This window comes from Sapajus apella, unplaced genomic scaffold, assembly GCF_009761245.1.
Source record: "Sapajus apella isolate SASKATOON/1434 unplaced genomic scaffold, GSC_monkey_1.0 scaffold101, whole genome shotgun sequence".
Lineage (NCBI taxonomy): Eukaryota > Metazoa > Chordata > Mammalia > Primates > Cebidae > Sapajus > Sapajus apella.
In genome coordinates, this window is record NW_022437041.1 from 6,100,530 (window position 1) to 6,123,182 (window position 22,653).

The window sequence follows — 22,653 nt, forward strand, 5'->3', positions numbered from 1 at the left end:
CGCAAAAAATTTTATCTGAATTGAACGTATTTCTCTTATAACTGGTTGGACAGAAAATAAAATTCCATATCTTTAGTCCTAAACAAAAATGAAGACCCATCCTTTACTGTATTTATCCTTTGACTCAGAAAAGAGGGAAACTTTATTTCTTTGACATGGTTTTGCCACAAAAATGGATTACGCAAATACTACATAATTCACTTTTCATTTTTTTTTTTTTTGAGACTAAGTCTTGCGCTGTTGCCTAGGCTGGAGTATGGTGGCGTGATCTCGACTCACTGCAACCTCTGCCTCCTGGGTTGAAGTGATTCCCCTGCCTTAGCCTTCTGAGTAGCTGGAACTTACAGGCAACCACCACCATGCCCAGCTAATTTTTGTATTTTTAGTAGAGACAGGGTTTCACCATGTTAGGCAGGCTGGTCTCGAACTCCTGATCTTAAGTGATCTGACTACCTCAGCCTCTCAAAGTGCTGAGGTTACAAGCGTGAGCCACCACGCCTGGCCCATTTTTCATTTATAAGGCTAAAATATTGGTTGAGACTAAACAACACTTTAACAATCACTTCCCCACTCCCTATTGGGTTAATCTAAGAATTCGGATCATATTCTTCGAAGCTTCTTCCTTTGCATCTGGCCAATGTAATCTCTGTTCAGCTTAATGGTCCCCTAATGACTGGTCACAGATTTCCTCAAATACCAGGAACCAATAAATCTTCCACTCTTTGTCAAGGGCTCTGAATGTTGATGTACACCTTCAAAGCTCAGGAAGTTTACAATTCTGGTTAAGCCAAGACCTCTAGATCAGACAGAAGTAAAAGACAGGGGCTTTCTCCATCTTCTGAGTCTGGGCATGGCCCTGCATGTGTATATGGTCTGCTAGATCCCCAGGACTACCTTAGGAACTTTTAAAAGCCCCCTATGGACATTTCATTCCCCAGATCTTCAAGTTTTTAGCCAACTTACCGTCCTCAACTGGTACAGCAGCCTAGGCAGCTGCCATGTTAAACAACTGCACTGATTATTTTTCAATAGGAGCCCTGGCTTTTCCCATGGAGCAGCTCCCAGTCAATTTAAACAGTAACACCCTACAAATGGCAGGTAGCTGTGAGGTAGGATAAACAGTGACAACACGCTGGGGAGGAGACGTTTTGAGGAGTTCCAACCTGAGCATGCTCCCTCCCCTGGCTGTAGGGCTGCTGATTCCAAGACTACGATGGAGCAGACTGAGTCAAAACGCCACAAAACCAGCTGTTCTTACCAAGGTTCAGATTGTTGCAAACCTGCAGTTAATTTCCAAAGTAGTGAAAAAGTTGATTCTGGTACATTTTTGCCAGGGTTTTTGTCATTTTTACGGAGAAGTGGATTGATGATGGTCCTCATTCCGTCATTTTGGGTCCTGCCCACGTTTACTCACCTTTGATAGAGATGTTAGAAAAGGTAACAACCATATCCATGCCAGAGATTCAGTGAAAAATGTGATCAAGAGCGGAACAAAATGCCCCAACCAACAAGGCCAGCCAATATTCACCTCCATTGACAACCTCCATATCAGAATGAGACCTAGAGTTGCCAGGTCTTCTAACTCTCAGTAGAACCTGGAATTCCGGTATTTTATGCAAAATTTCCAACTTTTAAAATATTGACAACTATTTCATTAAAAAAGCAGGCAAAGTATTGCACTGAAAATAACACACCTGAGGGAAAAGATTATGGGTCAAAGCAGCAAAAGTCTATGGGTCACATCACTGTTATGCCAACTTTTGGTTACCAAATTAGTTGAGTTCAATTCAATGAATCTTTTTGAGCTTCTAATATGGGCCAGAAAATGTGATAGATGCTGCAAAGTTAAAGTGAGACTTGCTGCCCCATGCACACACTCTCTTCCCCCAGCTTTTGAGGTACTTCTAGTCTAGCAGTGGAGGTGGGAATTACTTTTTAGTTGTCACCCTGAATAAAGGGTATCTGGAGACAGATATAACTATTAATTTTAATTGGCTCAAAGCAAAATATCCTGAGAGATTTGTTTAAAAGGGTCATTTTACAGATATGATCGTTTTAAGGATCTGTAAGGGAAGTGCATGTGTGCACTCAGGTCAGCTGGGGGTGGGGAAAGGGTAAGAAAGTGACAGCTGCATACGTCCTTTTGTGGCAAAGGGTCAGAGAGCCAGCTTCTGACCTAAATAAAAAGCACTGGAAACAGAATCCCATGAACGCTTTTTTTCTGATTTATTGACTTCTATGGGAAAGCATATCCTGTAGCAGCTTTCTGAGAAAAGGTGCATTGAGAGGCAAACTTGTGAGATCTTGCAATTTTAAAAATGTCTTCATTTGATTACACTTGATTGAGAAGAGGCAGGTGAGAAACCTATTTCTTTCAAAATCTTGAAGTAGTTGCTTCACTTATGCCTAACACGTAAGTGTAGCAACTACTTGATTCCTAATCCTTCTATGTGACCAGCTTTTCGTTTTGTGGAGGTTCTCCTGGTCCTAGTGTTTTGAAACTTCAAGATGGCGGCCTTGGTACAGGTCCTATTTTCATCCATTGTGTTGTGTGCCCTCATGTCCTACTATTCTAGAAACTCATGTGTTTAATGATTTTCTCTCTTCCATTTTCTGTTCTTTCTGGAATTCCTATTACTTGGTTATTGAATGGTCCTCGTCTGCTCCTAATCTTTTCATTTTTTTTTTTTTCCATTTTTTGGGGTTATTTGCTAAATTTCAGCTTCTAACCCCTGTACTGAATGTTTAATTTCCAACAACATTTTCTTGTTAACAGTTCCTTTTCTGTACCATTCTATCTTTATGCTATAGATGCCTTATCTTTTCTCATCTCTCTGGAGATATGACAGGTTTTTAAAGCTCCTTCTCCATGTAGTCTCTGATTCTTCCAAGTTGTTGGTTTTTGGCTTTTCATCCACTTTACACACTTTCATCAGATGTTAGGTTAGCCTTGGTTAAGATGAACTAAGAAGGTGATAGGAAATTGCTGACTGAGAGTTTCACATCACAGCAATGGTTCTCAATTTCATATACACAGTGAAATCACCTGGGGAACTCTGAAAAATACTGATGCCTCCACAATACTCATTTTATTGGTAGGTGATATTAATGCACAGGTTAAAAAGTACTATCCAAGAGAGCTCTGGCTGAAATGTCATTGAAAATTTTTAGATCTTTTTTTCTCCCAGTCCATGAGGCTCTTCAGGTAAGGCTCTTTGTAATATTCTTCCAAATGTCCATGTTCACTAATGTGCTTTTGATATGGTGCCTTCATTCTCAACTGTGGACGGTGTCTCCCAGTCCAGAGACTTTCTATTTGAACCTTTTCCTGAGGATAAACCTCTAGGCTTCTGCAAGAGTGATGAAGGTGGGTGGGGAGGGGGGCATTTTTGTCCAACGGGGAAAAAAAATGGGGAGGGATTTTATGGCTCTAACTTCATTTTAAACAGCTTTCAACCAATACTATTTTAGCTTTCTTTCTCTCTTCACCTTCACTTCAAAGGGATATGTTGCTGTCAATTTTTCAGCCTTCAGGGTATGCTGCATTGAGAATAAAAAAACTGACGCTCATTTTCTTCTCTGCCAAATTTTGAATTAATCTTTTGATCTTATTTCCAAAATTCTGGCACCAATCTCTCCTCTCATTCTTCCCAGTCTTGAGGGTTGTAACTGAAAAAAAAAATCCTTTACTATATTTTTATAGTGGTGTTGGCAGCAAACAAAATCTGCTGTCCTCAATTTACCATGTTTACCAAGAATAGTGACCATTCATCTAGTGAGCTTCAATAAAGTTAGTTTTTTAAATACATTTTCCTGAAAAATAAGAGAGAGAGAATTCCTACCAAGACAATGTAAAATGACAAACCCACGGCCATAGCAGGACACTGAGTTTCATTGCTGTTGTTGTTGCTGTTGAATGAGACCTGTAGGAAAGGAGTCTAGAGTTTGTCAGGGGACAGGAAGCACCCAGAGTGCCAGGAGAACAGAGGGAGACCTGGACTCCCGAGTTTTGGCAGACAGATAAAATGTTAGGCGAAAAGGTACATTATCTGCAGAGTCTCTGATAAAAGATTACACTGGCAGCCTATACAGCCCACAATCACGTTTTAGTTAGCCCATGGGGGAAATCTGGATTTTCAGCTCTTGTGAAACATGGACGTATGTGATTGTGGCTCACAGTCCTGCAAGCAGGACTGAGGAGCTCGCCAGCTCCTGCTCGGTCAGCAGGAGCTGAGCTGCCGCTGTTTCTGCAAAAGGCGCTACACGTCATGCCCCAGGCCGCCTGCCGGCCTCCAAACACACGTGCATTCTCAACGTCTCTGGATGTGCTTTAAGTATTTAAAAAGGAACAACAACAACAAAAGCAATCCTGTTCATGGCAGAAAAACCCTACTTAAGTCAGAAAGAATTAAAACATTTATTGGGCATAAATATATTACATATACACTACAGATACAGTTAGGTATTACATATAGCATAGTATTTGCAAAATCTATACATTAAAATTGATATGGCAGTTTTAATACAATGTATATGTAATAGTCTAAAATTTACAATACAGGAAAACATATGATTTTTTTTTTTCTCCTAGAGTTGAAAAGTTTGGAATGTATGTCCAACAGTGAGGTAAAACATTTTGTCTTTCAATTTAAAGAATTGTGCAAGGATAACATTTAAACACATTCAATTAGGGCACTTCTCAATTTTGACATGAATACTGAATTACTGTAGCCGACAAAGCAAGGTTAGAAAATGCCAACATTTCAAGTTGAGAAGAACAAGGCAGAGAATATGCAAAAAATCTTTTAAAAAAAGTTTTCAACAATTTCTTTGAGGACAAAGGGCAGTTTGCTTCACACGACTGGAATTTCTTGTGCCAGGGATGAGTTTGACATACAGGGAAGAGTCGGAGCGTCAGAAGGCCACTCATTCAATCCTCACATAGCAAAAGGGCAAAGAGATTGGGTTAATAGAACACTTTATTTTATTGTTCGTGTGTAATGGCAATATATGTAGTTATATATCAATATCACATATACATATCTGTGATAGAAAACAGTGCCATAGAGAGTAATAATTTTCTGACTGTAGGAATATAATGAATACCAAATAATGGAGAGCAATAAAATAAAGTGCCGTCAGCTTGTATTTCACACACTTCAGCTTTCTGGTCGTTAAATGATAGTATGAAAATCTCAAGAAGAGCAAATATTCATATAAATTTTGGCCTAAAGTACTATAAAAAAAATTCAACCAATTCAGAGAATTTGTTTATAGCAGCAGTTCTGAAGTGTCTGAAAAAAAGAGACTTCCCCAACCCCCATAGAAGAGGTTTTGTACTCAGTTGAATTTTCGTTGCTTAAAAAATACCTCTCCCCAAAACACCTACATGAAATTTTCTTAGAAAATGCAGACGCTGTATCATAGTGGATCAGAGCACATGTTTAAATAGGGGGATGAGTTTTGGAAGGCCAGGACTTTGGCAAAAAATATATTTACCTTGATGCCATCAGCTTGCAAAGCTAATTAAACTAATTATTATAGTCAATAATAAAATACAGAACTCTCTAGCACTCACTACATCAATATAGGCACACAGAATAATTCATTGAACTTAGCATTTTCTTCCAAGAGATGATTACGGTTTTTGGGTACATGTAAACCTTTCAATCACTGATAATGGATTTTTTTTTTTTTTTTTTTGGCATTTAATGCACTAGATGCTCTTATCTCTTTAAAAACACAAGAAAATGTCAGAAGATTAATAATACTACAGATGTTGCCAAGGAACAAGACTGACCTAAAATTACAAAAGTATAAAACACAAAAATATAACATGCTACAAGGGAAAATTAGTACATAAGTACATTTAAAAATTTTACAATAAATAAAGATTGCACTGTAATTGGCATTTAAAGTACTGTATGCAGAATATAGTATAAATAAACCAAAAACAAAATATTGTTGGTTTCCCCATGACTTTGGTATGGGAATATTATAAGCTAGTACAGGATACTGCATCTTAGACAACAAACACCAAGCACAAATAGCTATGATCAAGAAAAACCAAGTAGCAAAAATATACAAAAACAGAAGCAGGGGAATACACTGTGTCTGTTGCACCCTTTTGGAATATATTTGCACCTCCAACTCTTAAATGTCCCTGAGGTACTCAAACATTATGGACTTCATATAAATAATCCAATGACTTTGGGTTAAAATTGATTATCTCATGACTCAAAATAAACACGTAAGAGTAACACTTTGCACTCCAATAGCACCTGTTGATCAAAGATCTCAAAGCACTTACAAACATTAGAATCCCCATTTTATTTCATTTTATTTTTTCATGCATGGGAAAACTGAGGCACAGAGAGGTAAAGTGACGTGTTCAGGTCACGCAGCAAGTTAGTGACAGATCCAGGGAGAGAATCTAGGCTTCTTGACCCCCAAACACCTTGTGTTTACCATCAATCACCATTCCCTCTCCAACCATGGCCAGGCAAACCCACAGAAATAGGAACTACAAATGTAGATGACTCTCTTTTACGCATTTTCATCTGCTGTTACATTAGTATTATGTGCACTGAATTAAGGTATTGAAATTCAATCACTTCATTGATACCTCAAAGAACAGCCTAAAGGCAAATGTTTCAAAAATAATGAGCTGACACATAAGAAGACTGCTCACAATTAGTGTAAATCATGGACAATGGGCAGAGGCACTAAACTGTCACCAGTTCTTGTCATATAATTCTGGTCAAACATAACAGAATATATAACTCTAGTGATTAGAAGTAGTTATATACAAAGACAAACAAGTTAAAGCAGCCTTTAAAATAGCTGAACAAGAAAACAACTAACTATTGCACAATGCCCTCTTAAAGTTACTGCTATGAATTGACGTAGTAAAATCTACAATGCTCCATAATTTATAGGTGCATTTTGGTTACTTGATTTCTTATACAGGCAGCTCATAGTGTTAAAATTATAAGAAATACAGATTAAAACATTTTAGATTAAAGTACACATTTTGATTTAAATGAGCTAAACACAGTTAAATAACTGAGTGACGACATGGTTGTTTAGGGCAGTCTTATCTGAGTGAACACATCTTCTGTATGTTGCTGTTGCTGTGTGCTAATACTCTTGACAACACTGAAATCCGAGCCCTGTAACTACACACACTGTGATTCATGTTTACAGATATAGATGCGCAAGACATAAGAGGTGACTGGTGAATATAAATTACTGAACTGTAACAAAAACAAAATTCAAAGGCTTGCAAAAGACATCAGTGAAAATAGAATGAAGGTAAATCTGAAAATTTAAAGGAAAACATAAGAAAGCTAGCTTTTGGTATCTGGTTTGCTTTTTTTTCTTAAAAAAAAAAAAATCCAGTTTAATCTCTTCCTAGTTTTGCATTTCAAAAAGGTGCACCAAAACACTGACATTTTTGTTTCTAGCTAAATCTGTAAAACAGAGTATATAAATCAAAGAACAAAAGGGCTTTAAAAAGGGGAGTATCTGAATAAATGTGTGTATTAAAATGTGTAGCATTAATTCATACCTCTAGTTTGTTGGGTTTGTTTACTTCATTAAGAAGTACTGTAATATAAAGGCAAATAAAATGGACAACGTTGCAAAGCCAAGCACAATGAGGGCTGCAAACTGTTCATCAGTAGGCATCATGCTCTTCATTTTGGGATCATCTAAGCTCCCCATGTCCCCTGTAAGCATGACCTCACTTCGTTGTAACACAAAAGCCGCAGAGGGGCTGAAGGCTCCGCTTAGCTCCTGAGAGGTGTCTAAACAGCGACGACACGCACATACGCGGAACCTGTAGTCTGTGTTGGTCTGGAGGCCTGAGATTTGGAATGTGGCTTCTTCTCCCTTGTACACCTTTCAGGAAAAGAAAAGGTCCTAGTTAATTGATTTATAGCAACACTGTTGTCTCTAGAATAATCTTGGTTTAGAGTCACTCCATTCACTCTTGGTTTAGATTCACATTCATTCTTTTATAACAAAAATGATATAAAAATGTATTTCTCTCTATCTGAATTCCAACTGTAAAAGGGATATTCTTTTTACACATTTTGAATGAAACGATATAAAATCCAGTGACTGGAACTTTGACAGAAGGAGCTAAGACATTGACTAGAAATGCAGCTGACATTGTAAGTAGTAAAGATGCACCTTGCTAAATTTTAATAACTTAGGTCAGTGGTCCCCAACCTTTTGGGCACCAGGGACTGACTTCGTGGAGGACAATTTTTCCACGGACAGGGAGAGTTTCCAGACCAAACTGTTCCACCTTGGGTCATCAGGTGTTAGATCCGCATAAGAGGCGCACAATCTAGATCCCTGTATGCACAGTTGACTGTAGGGTTTGTGCTCCTATGGGAATCTAATGCCTTGTGGATCTGACAGGAGGCAGAGCTCAGGCAGGAATGCTCCCGCTCACCGCTCACCACTCACCTCCTGCTGTGTGGCCTGGTTCCTAACAGGCCACTGCCCAGTACTGGTACCCAGCCTGGGGTTTGGGGAGCCCTGATTTAGACTATAAATCAGAAGATGTCGTAATACAAATAGCTCTAGGTTTCTGGTCCCAAGAACGAAATTAACATTTTTAAATGGAAACAATTAAAAACCGAGCAAATGAAATGTAAATTTTCCAGCGGGATGATTTTTCGACAATTGGATACACCACAAACACATCCCCTCAAGATATCTCACCTCCACCCCAAGAGGTAGACACTATTCTGACTTCTAATGCTGTAGTTTTGCTTGTACTAGAAGTTCATATAAATGGAACCATGCAGAGTACACCCCCTTGTGCTGGAGATTCACTCATGTTATCGAGCTCTTCGGTAGCAGTTCCTTATGACTACAGACTATACCTCAATTCCTGTTTTCTTCCCGAAGGACACTTGGGCTATTTCCAGTCTGGAGGTTTCATATAATAAAAATGCTATCAATAAGCATGTTATGAACATTTTTGTTCAAATCTTTGTTAAATTTTTTTCTTGTTTAAATACAAAGAAGTGCTGGGTCACAGAGTAGTTCTATATTTAACTTCACAAGAAACAGTTTTCCCAAGGGACTGTATCCCTGTGCACTCCAATTAACAGCATGAAGAGTCTGAGTTGCCCCATATCCTCACCAACATTTATCATCAGTCTTTTTTTTTTTTTTTTTTTTTTAAAGACGAAGTCTCGCTCTTTCACCCAGGCCACAGTGCAGTGGCGCGAACTTGGCTCACTGCAACCTCCGTCTCCCAGGTTCAAGTGATTCTCCTGCCTCAGCCTCCCAAGTAGCTGGGACTACAGGCGCATGCCACCACACCTGGCTAATTTTTTGCATTTTTAGTAGAGACGGGGATTCACTGTGTTAGCCAGGATGATCTCAATCTCCTGACCTCGTGATCCACCCACCTGGGCCTCGTGAAGTGTTGGCATTACAGGCGTGAGCCACCGTGCCTTCATTTCTGTGATGCCTAAAGATGCTGCACATCTCTGCATGTGCCTCCTGGTCATCCATGTACCTTCTTCTGAGAATAGTATGTACACATCTTTAGCCTATCTTTAATTTGCAATTTGCTTGACTTTTATTAATTTGCAGGGCCTTGTTATGTGATGTGGATGTAAGTTCTCTGACAGACACGTGTGTTGAGAAGCTTTTCTCTCAGTTTTGTGGCATGCCTAATTGTTTTCTTGAGGAATTTTTTTTTTACGTAGCCCACTTTATCACACATTAACTTTTAAATAATTTGGTGGTCTGCCTTGAGTGTTTCACCTCTGTATGACAAACCTCATTTATTTTATGAAGGATCTGGCATGTTTTCTTCCTATTTGTTAACACTAACATAATCATCAAGAGGGCCACTATTATAGGAACTTGAAAATGACCAGTTTCCTTAAACATTATCACATTTTGGTTGCATGAAACTAACAAGAGCCTTTGAAGGGGGATGGAAGAAGACAGTCTCGCAGGGTTCTTTTACCAAATGAAACCAGTCCTTAAAAAACTTAAAAGGAAATAATAATCAGATTAAAATTGCATGAAAATTTATGGCTTATATTAGCATCAATGGGCACACACACACACACACAAAAATAGCTGAAACTAAACCAAATCAGTAAGAGATTTGGCTGATAATTAAAAAAGAAAATAAAATTATCAGAACTCTGAGTAGTACTGAATTATGCCTGTAAAGTGCTTGAAACACACCTGCTATGAAGTTAGTGCACAGTAGGAGTTAGCTATGATCGCTATTTAGAACTGAAAAAACACAGCAACAAACTGTTTTAATAAACTTGTCAATTTTGTCACTTTCTTCGCATCTAATGAGATAATCATATGGTTTTTGGCCTTCATTCTGTTAATGACTTATCACATTTGTCAATTTGGGTGCCTTGAATCATCCTTGCAAACCAGGGATAAATCCCACTTGATCATGGTGGATGATCCTTTTAATGTGTTGTTGAACTCGATATTGGGGATTTTTGCTTCTTTGTTCATCAAGGATACTGGCCTGTTATGTATGTATATCTGTATGTATGTATGCAATGTTCTTTCCTGCTTTTGGTGTGAGGATAATGCTGGCCTTGCAAAAAAGAGTCCGGAAGTATCTCCCCCTCATTTACTTTTTTGGAAGAATCTGAGGAAGTGGTATTAGTTCTTTAAATGTTTGGTAGAGTTCAGCCATGAAGCCATAAGGTCCTAGCCGTTTCTTTGATGGAAATCTGATTACCGATTCCATCTCCTTACCCACTGGTCTTTTAGATTTTCTGTTTCGTCAGTCTTGATAAGTTGCATATATCTAGAAATTTATGCATTTCTTTTAGGTCATCCAATTTGTTGGCATATATTTGTTCTTAATAGTCTCAAATGATCCTGTGTGTTTCTGTGGTATCTGTTGTAATCTTTTCTTTCTGATTTTGTGTTTTAGTTTAGCTAAAGATTTGATTTTCTTTTTTTTTTTAAAAAAACTCTTATAGCTTTGTTGATCTTTGTACTATTTTTCTAGTCTACTTCATTTATTTGTTTTCATCTTATTTCCTTCTGCCAACTTTGGGCTTAGTTTCTGCCTCCCCCTAGTTCCTTGAGTTGCAATGTTAGGTTGGGATCGTTCTTCCTTTTTGATGTAGGTGTTTATTCTATAAACTTTGCTCTTAGAACTGCTTTTGCTGTATCCCATACATTTTAATAAGTTGTGTTTCCATTTGTCTCAAAATATTTTAAATTTCCGTTTAGTTTCTTCATTGACCCATTTGTTGTTCAGAAGCACGTTTTTTATTTCCATGTATGCGTGAATTTTCCAAAATACCTTCCGGTACTGATTTCTAGTTTCGTAACACTGTGGTCTGAAAAGACACTTGATATAATTTCAGTCTTCTAAAATTTGCTGAGACTTGTGTTGTGCCCTAACATTTGAGTTATCCTGGAGAATGTTCCATGTATGCTTGAGAAGGATGTGTATACAGTTGTTGTATGAAATGTCAGGTCCATTTCATCTATGGTATTGTTCAAGTCCAATGTTTATTAATTTTCTGTCTGGATGATCTGTACAGTATTAAAGTCTCATACTATTATTGTGTTGCAATTTCTCTCTCCCTTTTGATCCTTCAATATTTTATGTATTTAGCTGCTTCAATGTTGGGTGTATCTTTATTTACAACTGTTATATCCTCCTGATGAATTGCTGTTTTATCATTATATAAAGTTTCTTTATATTGTTTTTGACTTAAAAGTCTATTTTGTCTGACGTAAGTTTAGCTATCCCTGCTCTCTTTTGGTTTCTACTTCATAGAATATATTTTTCCAACCTTTCACTTTCAGTTGATATGTGTGTGTCCTTAAAAGTGAGGTGACTCTTGTAGGCAGCATACAGTTGGGTCTTTAAAAAAATTCAGTCTCTCTATGTCTTTTTATTGGAGAATTTAATCCAAGTAATTCTGCCCATTAATACAAATGCTCTAGAAATGAATTTCCAACAAACTCAACTTGAAGCACTTGCCAGATTCAGGTAGTGGGAATCTACACATGTCTCTATATATGTTTCTAAAGCCCCCCGTGTAAACTTCACCAAGAAACAGCACATTCCATTAGTGAACACAAGTGGACCAGACATGAATTTAGTGTTGGGTCCAAGTGGAAAGACAGAAATAGGATCTTATGGTTTGGAATGGAGGCCAGGCTTCCAATGTTCACCTGATAGTTATCCTTTTCAAGATATTCCTCCCTCATTTTCAAACTTTAAGACTTCAAGCATCTTGTTTTTGCTTAGTGACTAAACTCCAGACAACCAATTCTGTTTACTACTTATACTTTCCCAGATTTATCTTGCTTTTGTTATTCTTTTTATAAGATTTTAAGCACATTCTTCCTGGTGAGTTATCTTGTTTCTTAAAAAACTGTGGCATGTGCCTTAGCTGTCTGTTACAAATGGCGGGGCTGGAGCAACTAAGAGCTGTAAGAAAACCCCCTGCAGTCCTGAGACCATTCCTTTCTCACTGCTCACAGTTCCAATGATGAATCTAAATGAAGGTTTTTAAGATGAGCTCATTGTTATGTGATTGCCCCAATCCATACACAGCACAAACTTAAGGCTCAGAGAGGCTTCAACAGTTCAGACTACACCACAAGGAAACTGCCTCGCTGTAAATTATTTCCCAGCACATGGGAGGTCTCAGGAAAACAACAGTCATTTTTTTTCTTCAAAGAGATCTTTTAGTTATGAATGTTCTTTACTTTCTTAACTTAGATTTGATTTCTTAAGTATAGAGTGCTCAAGTAGATATTTACTGAGACAAGTCTTTTGTTGGAAACTGTTGATGAAGGGGACGGCTTGCAACCTCTAGGACCAAACCAGTTTGATAAAGCAGGTCCCTCCACATTTGCCATCTGGGCTTTGGTTTCCCTGTCTTCAAAGTCACAGGTATACTATTTATTCTGACACTCTACGGTGGTGATAAGTTAATGTTGGGATGTTTATCAAGTTGGAGAAAAGCTGCCATCTAAGCCAGGTTTTCTGATATACCTCTTTCATCGATTCTGTTGCAGGTGACAACTGTGTGTAGTCATTAAGAGTTCTTTTTCTCTGCGCAGTCCTGAGAGCTGGGCCTGATGCTGGGACTTGGCACTAGGAAGCATTAGCAGGCTTTTCTCAAGCACAGACACTGGAATCAGGATATTTCGAGTCTCAGTCCCTACTCTGCCACTTACTAGGTCTGTGATCTCAGATAAGTAACAGCTTTGTGCCTCCGTTTTCTCTTCTTTAACATGGAGCTAGAACCAGTACCTAACAGTAACACTACTCCAAAGGAGGCTGAGGATCAATAGAGGAAATGGATATGAAAATGCTGGAGGGTAAGTCTGCTTTGCTGAATTTTGTCTTCTTAATTATGCTGTCAGGTGAATATTCTTACTTTCATTTTAGAAATGAAGAAACTTAAGGCTCAGAGAGGCTGTTAATTTCTTTTTTTTTTTTTTTGAGATGGAGTTTCACTCATGTTACCCAGGCTAGAGTGCAATGGCGCAATCTCGGCTCACCGCAACCTCCGCCTCCTGGGTTCAGGCAATTCTCCTGCCTCAGCCTCCTGAGTAGCTGGGATTACAGGCACGTGCCATCATGCCCAGCTGATTTTTTGTATTTTTAGTAGAGACGGGGTTTCACCATGTTGACCAGGATGGTCTCGATCTCTTGACCTCGTGATCCACCCGCCTCGGCCTCCCAAAATGCTGGGATTACAGGCTTGAGCCACCGCGCCCAGCCGAGGCTGTTAATTTCTTAAAAGTCTCTTATCAAATAAGAGGACGGTGGATCCTAGGTGAGACCCCACTTCCAACTCAAACACCAACGCTCACCCCTGAAATTGCCCCGGCTCTGCCTGTTCCATTACTGTCCTCCACTTTACTCCTTTGCTAATGACTACAGTGTGACACTGGTCCAGGTTTCATGGCCTCTGACTCTGTCTTCCCGTATCTCGCTGCTAACTCCCTGGTATTTCCATGAAGACCTTCAGCATTCTCCCACCATGGCTCCTGCTGCTCCATGAAGGAAAACACTATCTTTTCTGATGTTATTCAAAGTAGCTCCCCACTCAGTGTGTGCCAAGCAAAGATTTGGACACTGTTTTTGTGATGTGGCCTGTTAATTTCTGCCATCAAACAATAACGGCATTGTAGAAAACCATTTAATAACCTATCCCCATCAATGTTTTAGAGACTTCTGGAAAGTGAATATAAATGTACACTTTTGTCTATTTAAATGATTTCTACAGTTTCCAGAATTTGCATGGCCACATGCTTTTAAAAAGTGGGCTCAATAGGAGGATCATTCAAGGTTAGGAGTTCAAGACAAACCCTGGTAAGACTTTTTAAAAAGTGAGCCCAAATGTATGTTTAATTTCCCAGAAATACAATTTAGAGACTCTTGAACAAAGACTTCATATATTAATTTTAATGAAACTTCCCAAAACTACTTAGAGTGGAAGATCTCTGAAAATGTATTTTAAAAATAAAAGAATGCTACTTTTCTTGTACCACTGGGCAAAAAGCTTAGTAAAATAATATGAATAGCTAACTGAAGGGAACTTTTTTTTTTTTTTTTGAGATGAAGTCTCACTCTGTCACCCAGGCTGGAGGGACTGCAGTGGCACGATCTTGGCTTACTGCAACCTCCACCTCCCAGGTTCAGGCAATTCTCCTGCCTCAGCCTCCTGAGTAGCTGGGATTACAGGCACGCACCACCACGCCCAGCTAATTTTTGTATTTTTAGTAGACACGAGGTTTCACTGTGTTGGTCAGGCTGGTCTCAAACTCCTGACCTTGTGATCCACCCACCTTGGCCTCCCAAAGTGCTGGGATTACAGGCGTGAACCACCGTGTCTGGCCTGAAGGGAACTTTCTTAATGAAAGTCTAACCAAAAGTTAGCTTTTAATTTGTAAATGTTTTTCTTTTAGCTATTCTTGTTATTTTAATTGGAAGAGCTTCCCTTTCACAACCCTTGCCAACACAATGTTAACATTTTCTTTTTTACATTTCAGATAAATATACTGAGACAGCGTTCTATTACTTCCACATCTCCATAGCAGCCAGCACAATGGCTTGGACAAAGTAGATGTTCAGCAAATGTTCCCTATTGAGAACCCTCAAATACTTAAAAGAGTAGATATTCTGATACTACAGTGTTTGAAAAGAGAAACTAACAAGCAAATGTGAACAGCGAGCTTTAAGATGCACAAACAGACCATCGGGGCAAGAGAGAGTTTAGCATAGGCGTAGCAAAAAATGGAACCTGTTGACAGAAAATATGGAGTTTCTAATATATTTTATGCATGTGAATAGCTTTTCTAATATGTTTTCTAATGTGTTCTAATAGTTTTTGACATGATCCAAATATTAAAACTTTGCAAATACTCTTCTAGTTGTATAAATATGTAAATGTGAGAACGTACATACTTCACAGCTTGTCTACCCTGGCCCTGATAATTAATTTCCTAAGCCAGCAAATTCACACAGGCCAGCGTGGTGAGGCCAGTCATATCTCAAGGGGGAGAAGTGAAGATTTTTCTAGGATAACAGATTAAGGATATTCGTGGCTCAAAGAAAGTAGGGAAGATAGGCTTTAAAATGAAATATGTCAATGTTTTAAACTAAATGGTTGCCTGTGGAATAAGCCAATCCTATTTTATACAACTAAGTGAAATAAATTTTTGAGTTATTACACTTGTAAATCTATGTATGGGGTTTTAAAACTAACGTATGAGATCCAAAAGCCCCAGATGCTATTAAGAAGCCAAATAATTGAAAATTAATTCAACATCTTTGTAACACCTGTCCCTTGCAGGTGACATCCTTCTGCAGATTAGAAACAATGCCCACCCCCCACATGAAGGTAACAGTCTCAAGGGATTATGGGATTACTGATTAAGTGGGATAACACGTAGCAACCTCGTAGGATGGGCTTGGCATGCGGTAGGCATCTGAGGAACATCAATGTGATACACTGTATTACTACTTGACTGTATTTCCCTGTCCCCTTCTTGCAGGAATCATGTATAACACTCCAGGACAAATGCTTGGTGCCAGGGACCCTTGGGGCCTATTTGCAGAAATCAATGGAACGGGGAGCCCCACGATGCTGGCTTGGTGTCCAGGCCTGGCTACGGACGCATAATCCACAGTACTTAGGAATACTGCTGTCACAAAATCGCCACGTTGCCAGGCCTGCCACACAGCTGGGCCTCCAACAGGGCTGTGTAGCTCTGCACATCAGGGCAGCAGGCCGTGCCTTGTGTCCCTTTGTTTTCATTCACTTTGACAAAGGCACCATTATGGGCTTCTCCTCTTGACTCAATCCAATTTAAAAGGCACTGCTCCATTCGAGATGGTTTTTATTGAAGTAACCAATCATAATATTGTAATAAGTACGGAAGCATTATTATTTTTACAAAGACTATTTCTGTTCTTGATTTGATGAACGATATATTTTAAAGTAATTTTGACATGTTTATTTCAAATGAGAAGATTTCAAGTAATACCCAGACAACTGAGATGAAGAATCCATAATCCTTAATTCACAGTAACAGGCTGCGTACTTGAAATCCTGTAAATAACAGAGAGCTTTTTGGGAAGGGTGGTGAGAACAGTGCATGCTCGGCTCATGGAGGCTTACCTTCATCTCTTTACTAATGCCACCCCTCCCAAGAACGGAAGGGGAGACATAATTGCACCATGCTGTCATCTGTACAGCTCCCTTCTCGTGACTGAACGATCTAATGCTCCCAGTAACCATCTGAGTTAAGAGTTACAAAGAGAAAGTCAAGCCTCAGCTAGGTGAATTAATTCCTCCAAAATTACATGACCATGAGAGGCAGACTTGTCTCCATGTCTCCCCTACTGTGCCTACCAGGCTCAAGGGGGAAACGTGACAGCCTGCATGCCTCCTCTATGGAGGGCAAAATGCTTGAAACAGGTAACTCGTCCTTGAGTCAGAGATGACAAGCAAGGGTACTATTACTGAACTGCTTCTTGGGGGTTTTCACCCAACAGGCCTATAAACTCTTACAGTACTGATTATACCAGGCATCCCTTACAATGTAAAACACATAATAGATTCTCAATAAACCTGGGATCTTATACCTGGAATCCATGAAATTTGAGTATCAGTTCATTTTACATGAAATTTTAAGTGGAGGTATGGAAATTTTTCTGATTTTATAAGGGTCTTCAGATACATAAATGACCAATAAAACTAAAAAAAAAATAAATAAATAAGCATCAGTAAAATAAATGATGGTTTTTAAAGATCTCTATCTTGATCTATTTTTACTTGGTTCTAAATTTGACCCTTTATTCATGCAGAAATTAAAAACTGTGCTAGGAGACAGTCATAGCCTCACTGTTTAATTTCTACATCAGGGAAATGAGTTGAAAGTCATAAAAAAATATGTTGAAGGGGCCAGGCATGGTGGCTCACACCTGTAATCTCTGCACTTTGGGAGGCCGAGGCAGGTGGATCACTTGAGGTCAGGAGTTCAAGACCTGACCTCTACTAAATTCCATCTCTACTAAAAATACAAAAATTAGCCTAGCATGGTGGTGGGCACCTTTAATCTCAGCTATCAGGAGGCTGAGCCAGAAGAATCACTTGAACCCAAAGACAGAGGTTGCAGAGAGTGGAGATCAGGCCACTGCAGTCCAGCCTGGGTGACAGAGTGAGACACCATTTCAAAAAAAAAAAGGAGGCTCCAGTCAGGATGTGTTGTAGCCTCCAAGACTTTAAAATAGTTTGGTCAAAAGAAAATCTTTCCTTGTGGTACTTTTTGTGATACCATGTAGAATCAATACATACCTTGATACTTATTCTGAAAATGATACGATAAAAATATATTTATACAGAAATGCCATCGTATTAAATGTGGAGCTTTATAAACTTTTAGATACTTTAGAGCTTTTCCTTATGCCATAAATCTAAGCACCAAAATTTTCAGTAATTTTGCATACATTTTGACTGCCAATAAGTAATAATTTCTCATAATTTGTTGATCATTTTCTTGTCTTCAATGTTTATATTTAATACTTCTTGTAAAAGTTATTGCTGCCTGAACAGGAATATGAAAATGGATTGTTCTGCTTTACTTAACATGTATGAAACTGTCTATACCATATCTTGTGCAAAAAAATAGAAAGTCACATGCATATAGACACAATTTTCATTCGTTTAAAGAATACAGTTAATTCTGTTTGAAAAGAAGTTCTAAGTTTCCGGGAAAAAAACCTGTGCTTGGAATGTTTATTAAATGGCAAAAGGCAAAGCAAATATACATGCAAACTAATGCAAAGTAAAATTGTAACAATTTAATACTTCAATAGACTGTTTAATAATTAAAATCAGCTGCTTGCCCCTCTTTGTGACACTTGAACAACAGAAAGCGAATCACCTAGAATCAAGGCAAAGTTAAAGGTGATGCTTTAAGCAAAACATCAGAAAAGGCAAAGGCCCTTGTCGTATGTCGCCTATAAAAATGAGCTTGGGAGAAAAGGATATTATCCCATTAGGGGCGATTTTTTTTCTTTCCATGCTGAAGTTTACTCTCATCACCACTGCACGTATAAATAACGCTGGTACTTTGAAACTGCCTCTTTCACACATGCAGGAAACATTTACTGAGTGCCAAATGATATGTCAGTACTGGAAAAATAAAAATGAATAACACAAGCCCACGTATTAGTGGGTCCTGTCTGATTAGTGATCTAATTGAGGTATACACAGTGAGCCTGTAGCTCGGCTGTGGTAAATATACAGCAGTCATTACCTCTCATTTTCTTTTGCTTTGCCTCGATGAATTCAAAGCCCACTGCCTGTCATCCTTGAAATATAATTATTTGAACCATTGTTCTGCACAGATAAAAATGTTTCATTCCCTAGCTCATGTCCAGAACAAGTGAATGAACTACTCAAAACACGTTGTTTAAGTTAATGTTTGCTGAATAGGGAGAAGTCAAAACACAAACAAACCAGTACACATTGTCCCTGACTCAACTGTGGCTTTTCATGTGCCGCTACTCTCCTTAATCACTTCTTGGTAAATGCAGGAAGCCCATGGACACATGGAGAAGGCTAACCCTCATCTACTGAGCCTGCCATGCAGTACTGTGTTCTCACCTGTTTACAACAAGAAACACTCAGTTTACAACTGTTTACAATAAAAAAAATATTCTGTGGCATACATATGATTAGGCATCAGTATATAGCATTTATATGCCCCTGGGTCTAAATTATAGTATTAAACAACAGATTCAAAACAGCCATCTGCCAATAAAATCTAGATTACTGAATAGATTCACCTATAGTTTGGCAATGCCTGATGTGTACAGCAATCAAGTAAATAATGCTGCCTTTTCACAACAGGAGACAGCAGTCCCCACGCTTTGGGAAGCACAGTATTTTTCCAAGGACCGGTGGAAAAGCACGGCTCGTTGAAGGAAAGGTTTTTACAATACAAAGGCAAATGTGTGACAATGTACTGTTTAGAAATGAACCGTTGTTAAGCGTCAAATGATATGTTGTAAAATTTCTTAACACCTCATGTTTTAACCATTTTCACATCGCTATGGAACAGAAAAAAAAAAATCTCTGCTCTCTATTTCCATGTCTTCAGCTAAGACCCTGAAACCAATCGTATCTTTCTGGTAAAAAGAAACAATTTCACATGTAAGTTATTTACTCTGAAATAGAATATAATGTATAAAATGAGATTCAAAAATGAAAGGAACCATAGTGTCCTTGTTCTTATTTAAGAGGAATGATGGAAACTTTGGTGACATCATCCACTGATTTTAATCGACACTAGGAGATGTCATATTTAAGATAAAGTTTTTTGTTTAAAAGTACTCAATCTTTTATCTGTTACATATTAACAAAGTACAGCAGAATGTCCAAAATTACATTTTTTAACACATTTTATTTGCAAGTATTCTTTATTATCATATAATAAACTCCAATGAGCAATTTAACAGAAACTCTGAATCAGATGATTTTCTACTTGTGTATTTGGAGTTGAATAAAGTTTTTAAAAATTAATGCTAGTGTTTCAGAGAACAGGTGGCATTATCGTCATCTTTATTTTTGATATAAATGAATTCCCCTACTGAAAGTGCTGGTGAAGAATGGACCGTCTGCTGTCCTACTGGAATACACAATATTATATCCTGATTTGACAAAAACAGTTAAGTTCTAGGCACTATTTTGAAAGCCTATAGAGCATCTAAATCCTTCAGAGTCAGTGATCTGATTTTTCTTTGGCAGAATTAAGAATCAACAAGAGCTATGAGAAATGATGAAACTAACTTACTATTTGGCTATATTCCAACTGCATTCTCTCTTGCATGGGTTTACTATGTGATTTACAGAGGCTTGTTACTCAAATTATGGTCTGTGGACCAGCAATGTCAGTGTCACCTGAGAGGGTAAATCCCCACCCAGGATCTACCAGAACAGAATCTGCATTTTAACAGATTCCCAGGCCATTCCTTTGACATTAAAGGGTGACAAGCATGACTTAGAGCTTCTGAACCACAGGCCTCCAGGGTCTATCATCAGCAACCTTAACCTTCAATTACTTCTACAAAAAAGGTAGACAGGATCCAGGCTTCAGTAGTTAGGTTAAGACTGCTTCCCTCTATAGTAAAATCATAGGTACTTTACTTTCCAATTATACACACACTTTGATACTCGCAAACCTCACAAACCTCACTGCCAATGTCAAATACGAGTAAACTATTTAAAACTCTTCATAAGACAAGCTTATGCTTGAGAACTGATAATTGAATATGGATACCACCAAGTACAAAATGAAATGTAAATTAGGGCTCGCCCACCCTGAAGAATTAGTAACAAGTACAAGTTAGACAGTTTCTACCACTGATTTTAAGAAAAACATAGTTCACTGAGCCATTCATAGCAATAAGCAGAGGCGTGGGGCCAGCCTGACTCAGTTGCATCTGTGCCATCCACACTGGTTCTTACCTGTTTGTACTCAGATTCTCTTCCAACCAATACCTGCAGAATGTAGTTCACAGGGTCGCCTTTCATTGGTGGTACCGTCTCCCATAGAATTTCACATGAATTTCCTTCTAGCTGTGTTACTCGAGGTGCTGAAATACAAATCCACACATCCAACCTCAAAATTCAAAGTATCATATTAACAGTCAACACTTTAGCACTATTAGTAAAAACCCAGAGAGAGCAAGATTGTGCCTATGTTTCCCTGGAGTGAGGAATTTATTTGTCCAGCCTCTCATAAAACCAGCAGGGTGCCCTTTAGGTACAGAGAAGTTACTCCATGACTAAACAGCCATTGATGAAAATCCTTTGCTTATTATCCCATTAATAACAGCTTGATGTCGATCATATCTTTTGTTCTCCTATGAAAACTGAGTGTCCTCTGTGGCTTAGGCCCTATAGGAGGTATCCTGGGAGATGCAAAAACAGATGAGACAAACCTTGTTTTCATGAAACTGAAGATTCAGTTGAAGGAAGGGGAGAGCAAGATAGGAGACACATACAAAAAGAAACATCAGGCAATAAAAACGAGAGGTACAAATGAAATGTTGGGGATTTCCAGGGGAGGAAAAGAACATATCTGGGTGAGGGTCTAAGGAAAGTCTGAGGAGCAGGTGACATTTAAGGACAGTCCTGGGGAATGGTCAGCATTGAAAGCCTTTAAAAATTAAATTATATTTATATATATTTTATTTTTCACCTACTGAACTCCTCATTCTCATTTAAAGCTAAATTATATTAGTCTGTAGTAAAGCACTTAAAATATTTTAGATTAAAAAAATATTTTCATGACTTCTATCTCTATAGCTTGATTCAATATGACATTTTCCCATTTTGTAACTAGGATGCATATCTGCCGTCTGAACCTTCTTAAATTTTAATCTCTAATTATAAGCAATTAATTCTTCAGAGTTGTTTCTACTTGCAATTCTGTATGAATACTGTTTCAGAAGAATAAAGCTTTCCATAAAAAAATAAAAAGAAGAAAAGGAGCCTATCCTGGAAATACTTCGTGAAAACTGCAAGCAATTTATGAAAAAACTAAAAAAGGAAGCCTATCAGATTCAACAGTCCTCCAGTTAAGGCAATAATTTCCTGAATCTAAGAGAGGAAGACCACCTGATCATACATCAGAGTCAGAAAACTGTCCTTCTGAAGGAGAAGGGCCGGGAGATGCAAGCACTGTCAATGTGCCATTGTATTTTTTGTAAAATGAATCCCCACCAAGAATCACTTTGAAAGTCAAAGACAGTACTCCTTCACACTAGAAAGACCCCTGAAGTGGGATAATTGATCAATGTGGCCACTCTGCCTTGGTACTAACAAACCAAAGCAGCCAGTGTGCTCAGACATCTTTTCTGCTCTAACTGAAAAACAAAGCCGCACCAAAGGGCCAGGGCATTTACTGCCAAAATAACCTGGCAAGGCCATGCATGTGCATGCACATGCATATTAGTTTCTTAGTCACATAATGAAGGGTCTGCCAAAGAGTCTGCAAGGCAGGAAAGCAGGAGGAAGGTATTCACCCTAAACTAATCCTGGAAGGAGTTATAAGGTTCATAGAATCCAAGCCAAACCC

At 38.4% G+C, this 22,653-nt stretch overlaps 1 protein-coding gene across 3 annotated transcripts in view; it reads right to left on the reverse strand.

The window, feature by feature from the left end:
- Window positions 1–4,398: 4,398 nt before the first annotated feature.
- The window catches only part of FNDC3B (fibronectin type III domain containing 3B), a 370,196-nt gene continuing 351,941 nt past the window's right edge, over window positions 4,399–22,653 (reverse strand). For all 3 annotated transcript variants that reach the window (XM_032258261.1, XM_032258262.1, XM_032258263.1), the window contains exons 25-26: window positions 21,039–21,166; window positions 4,399–7,902 (exon numbers count right to left, since the gene is read on the reverse strand). In XM_032258261.1, the coding sequence (XP_032114152.1) occupies window positions 7,591–7,902; window positions 21,039–21,166 (440 nt within the window). In that variant the 3' untranslated portion in view covers window positions 4,399–7,590. The remainder of the gene's footprint in view (window positions 7,903–21,038; window positions 21,167–22,653) is intronic.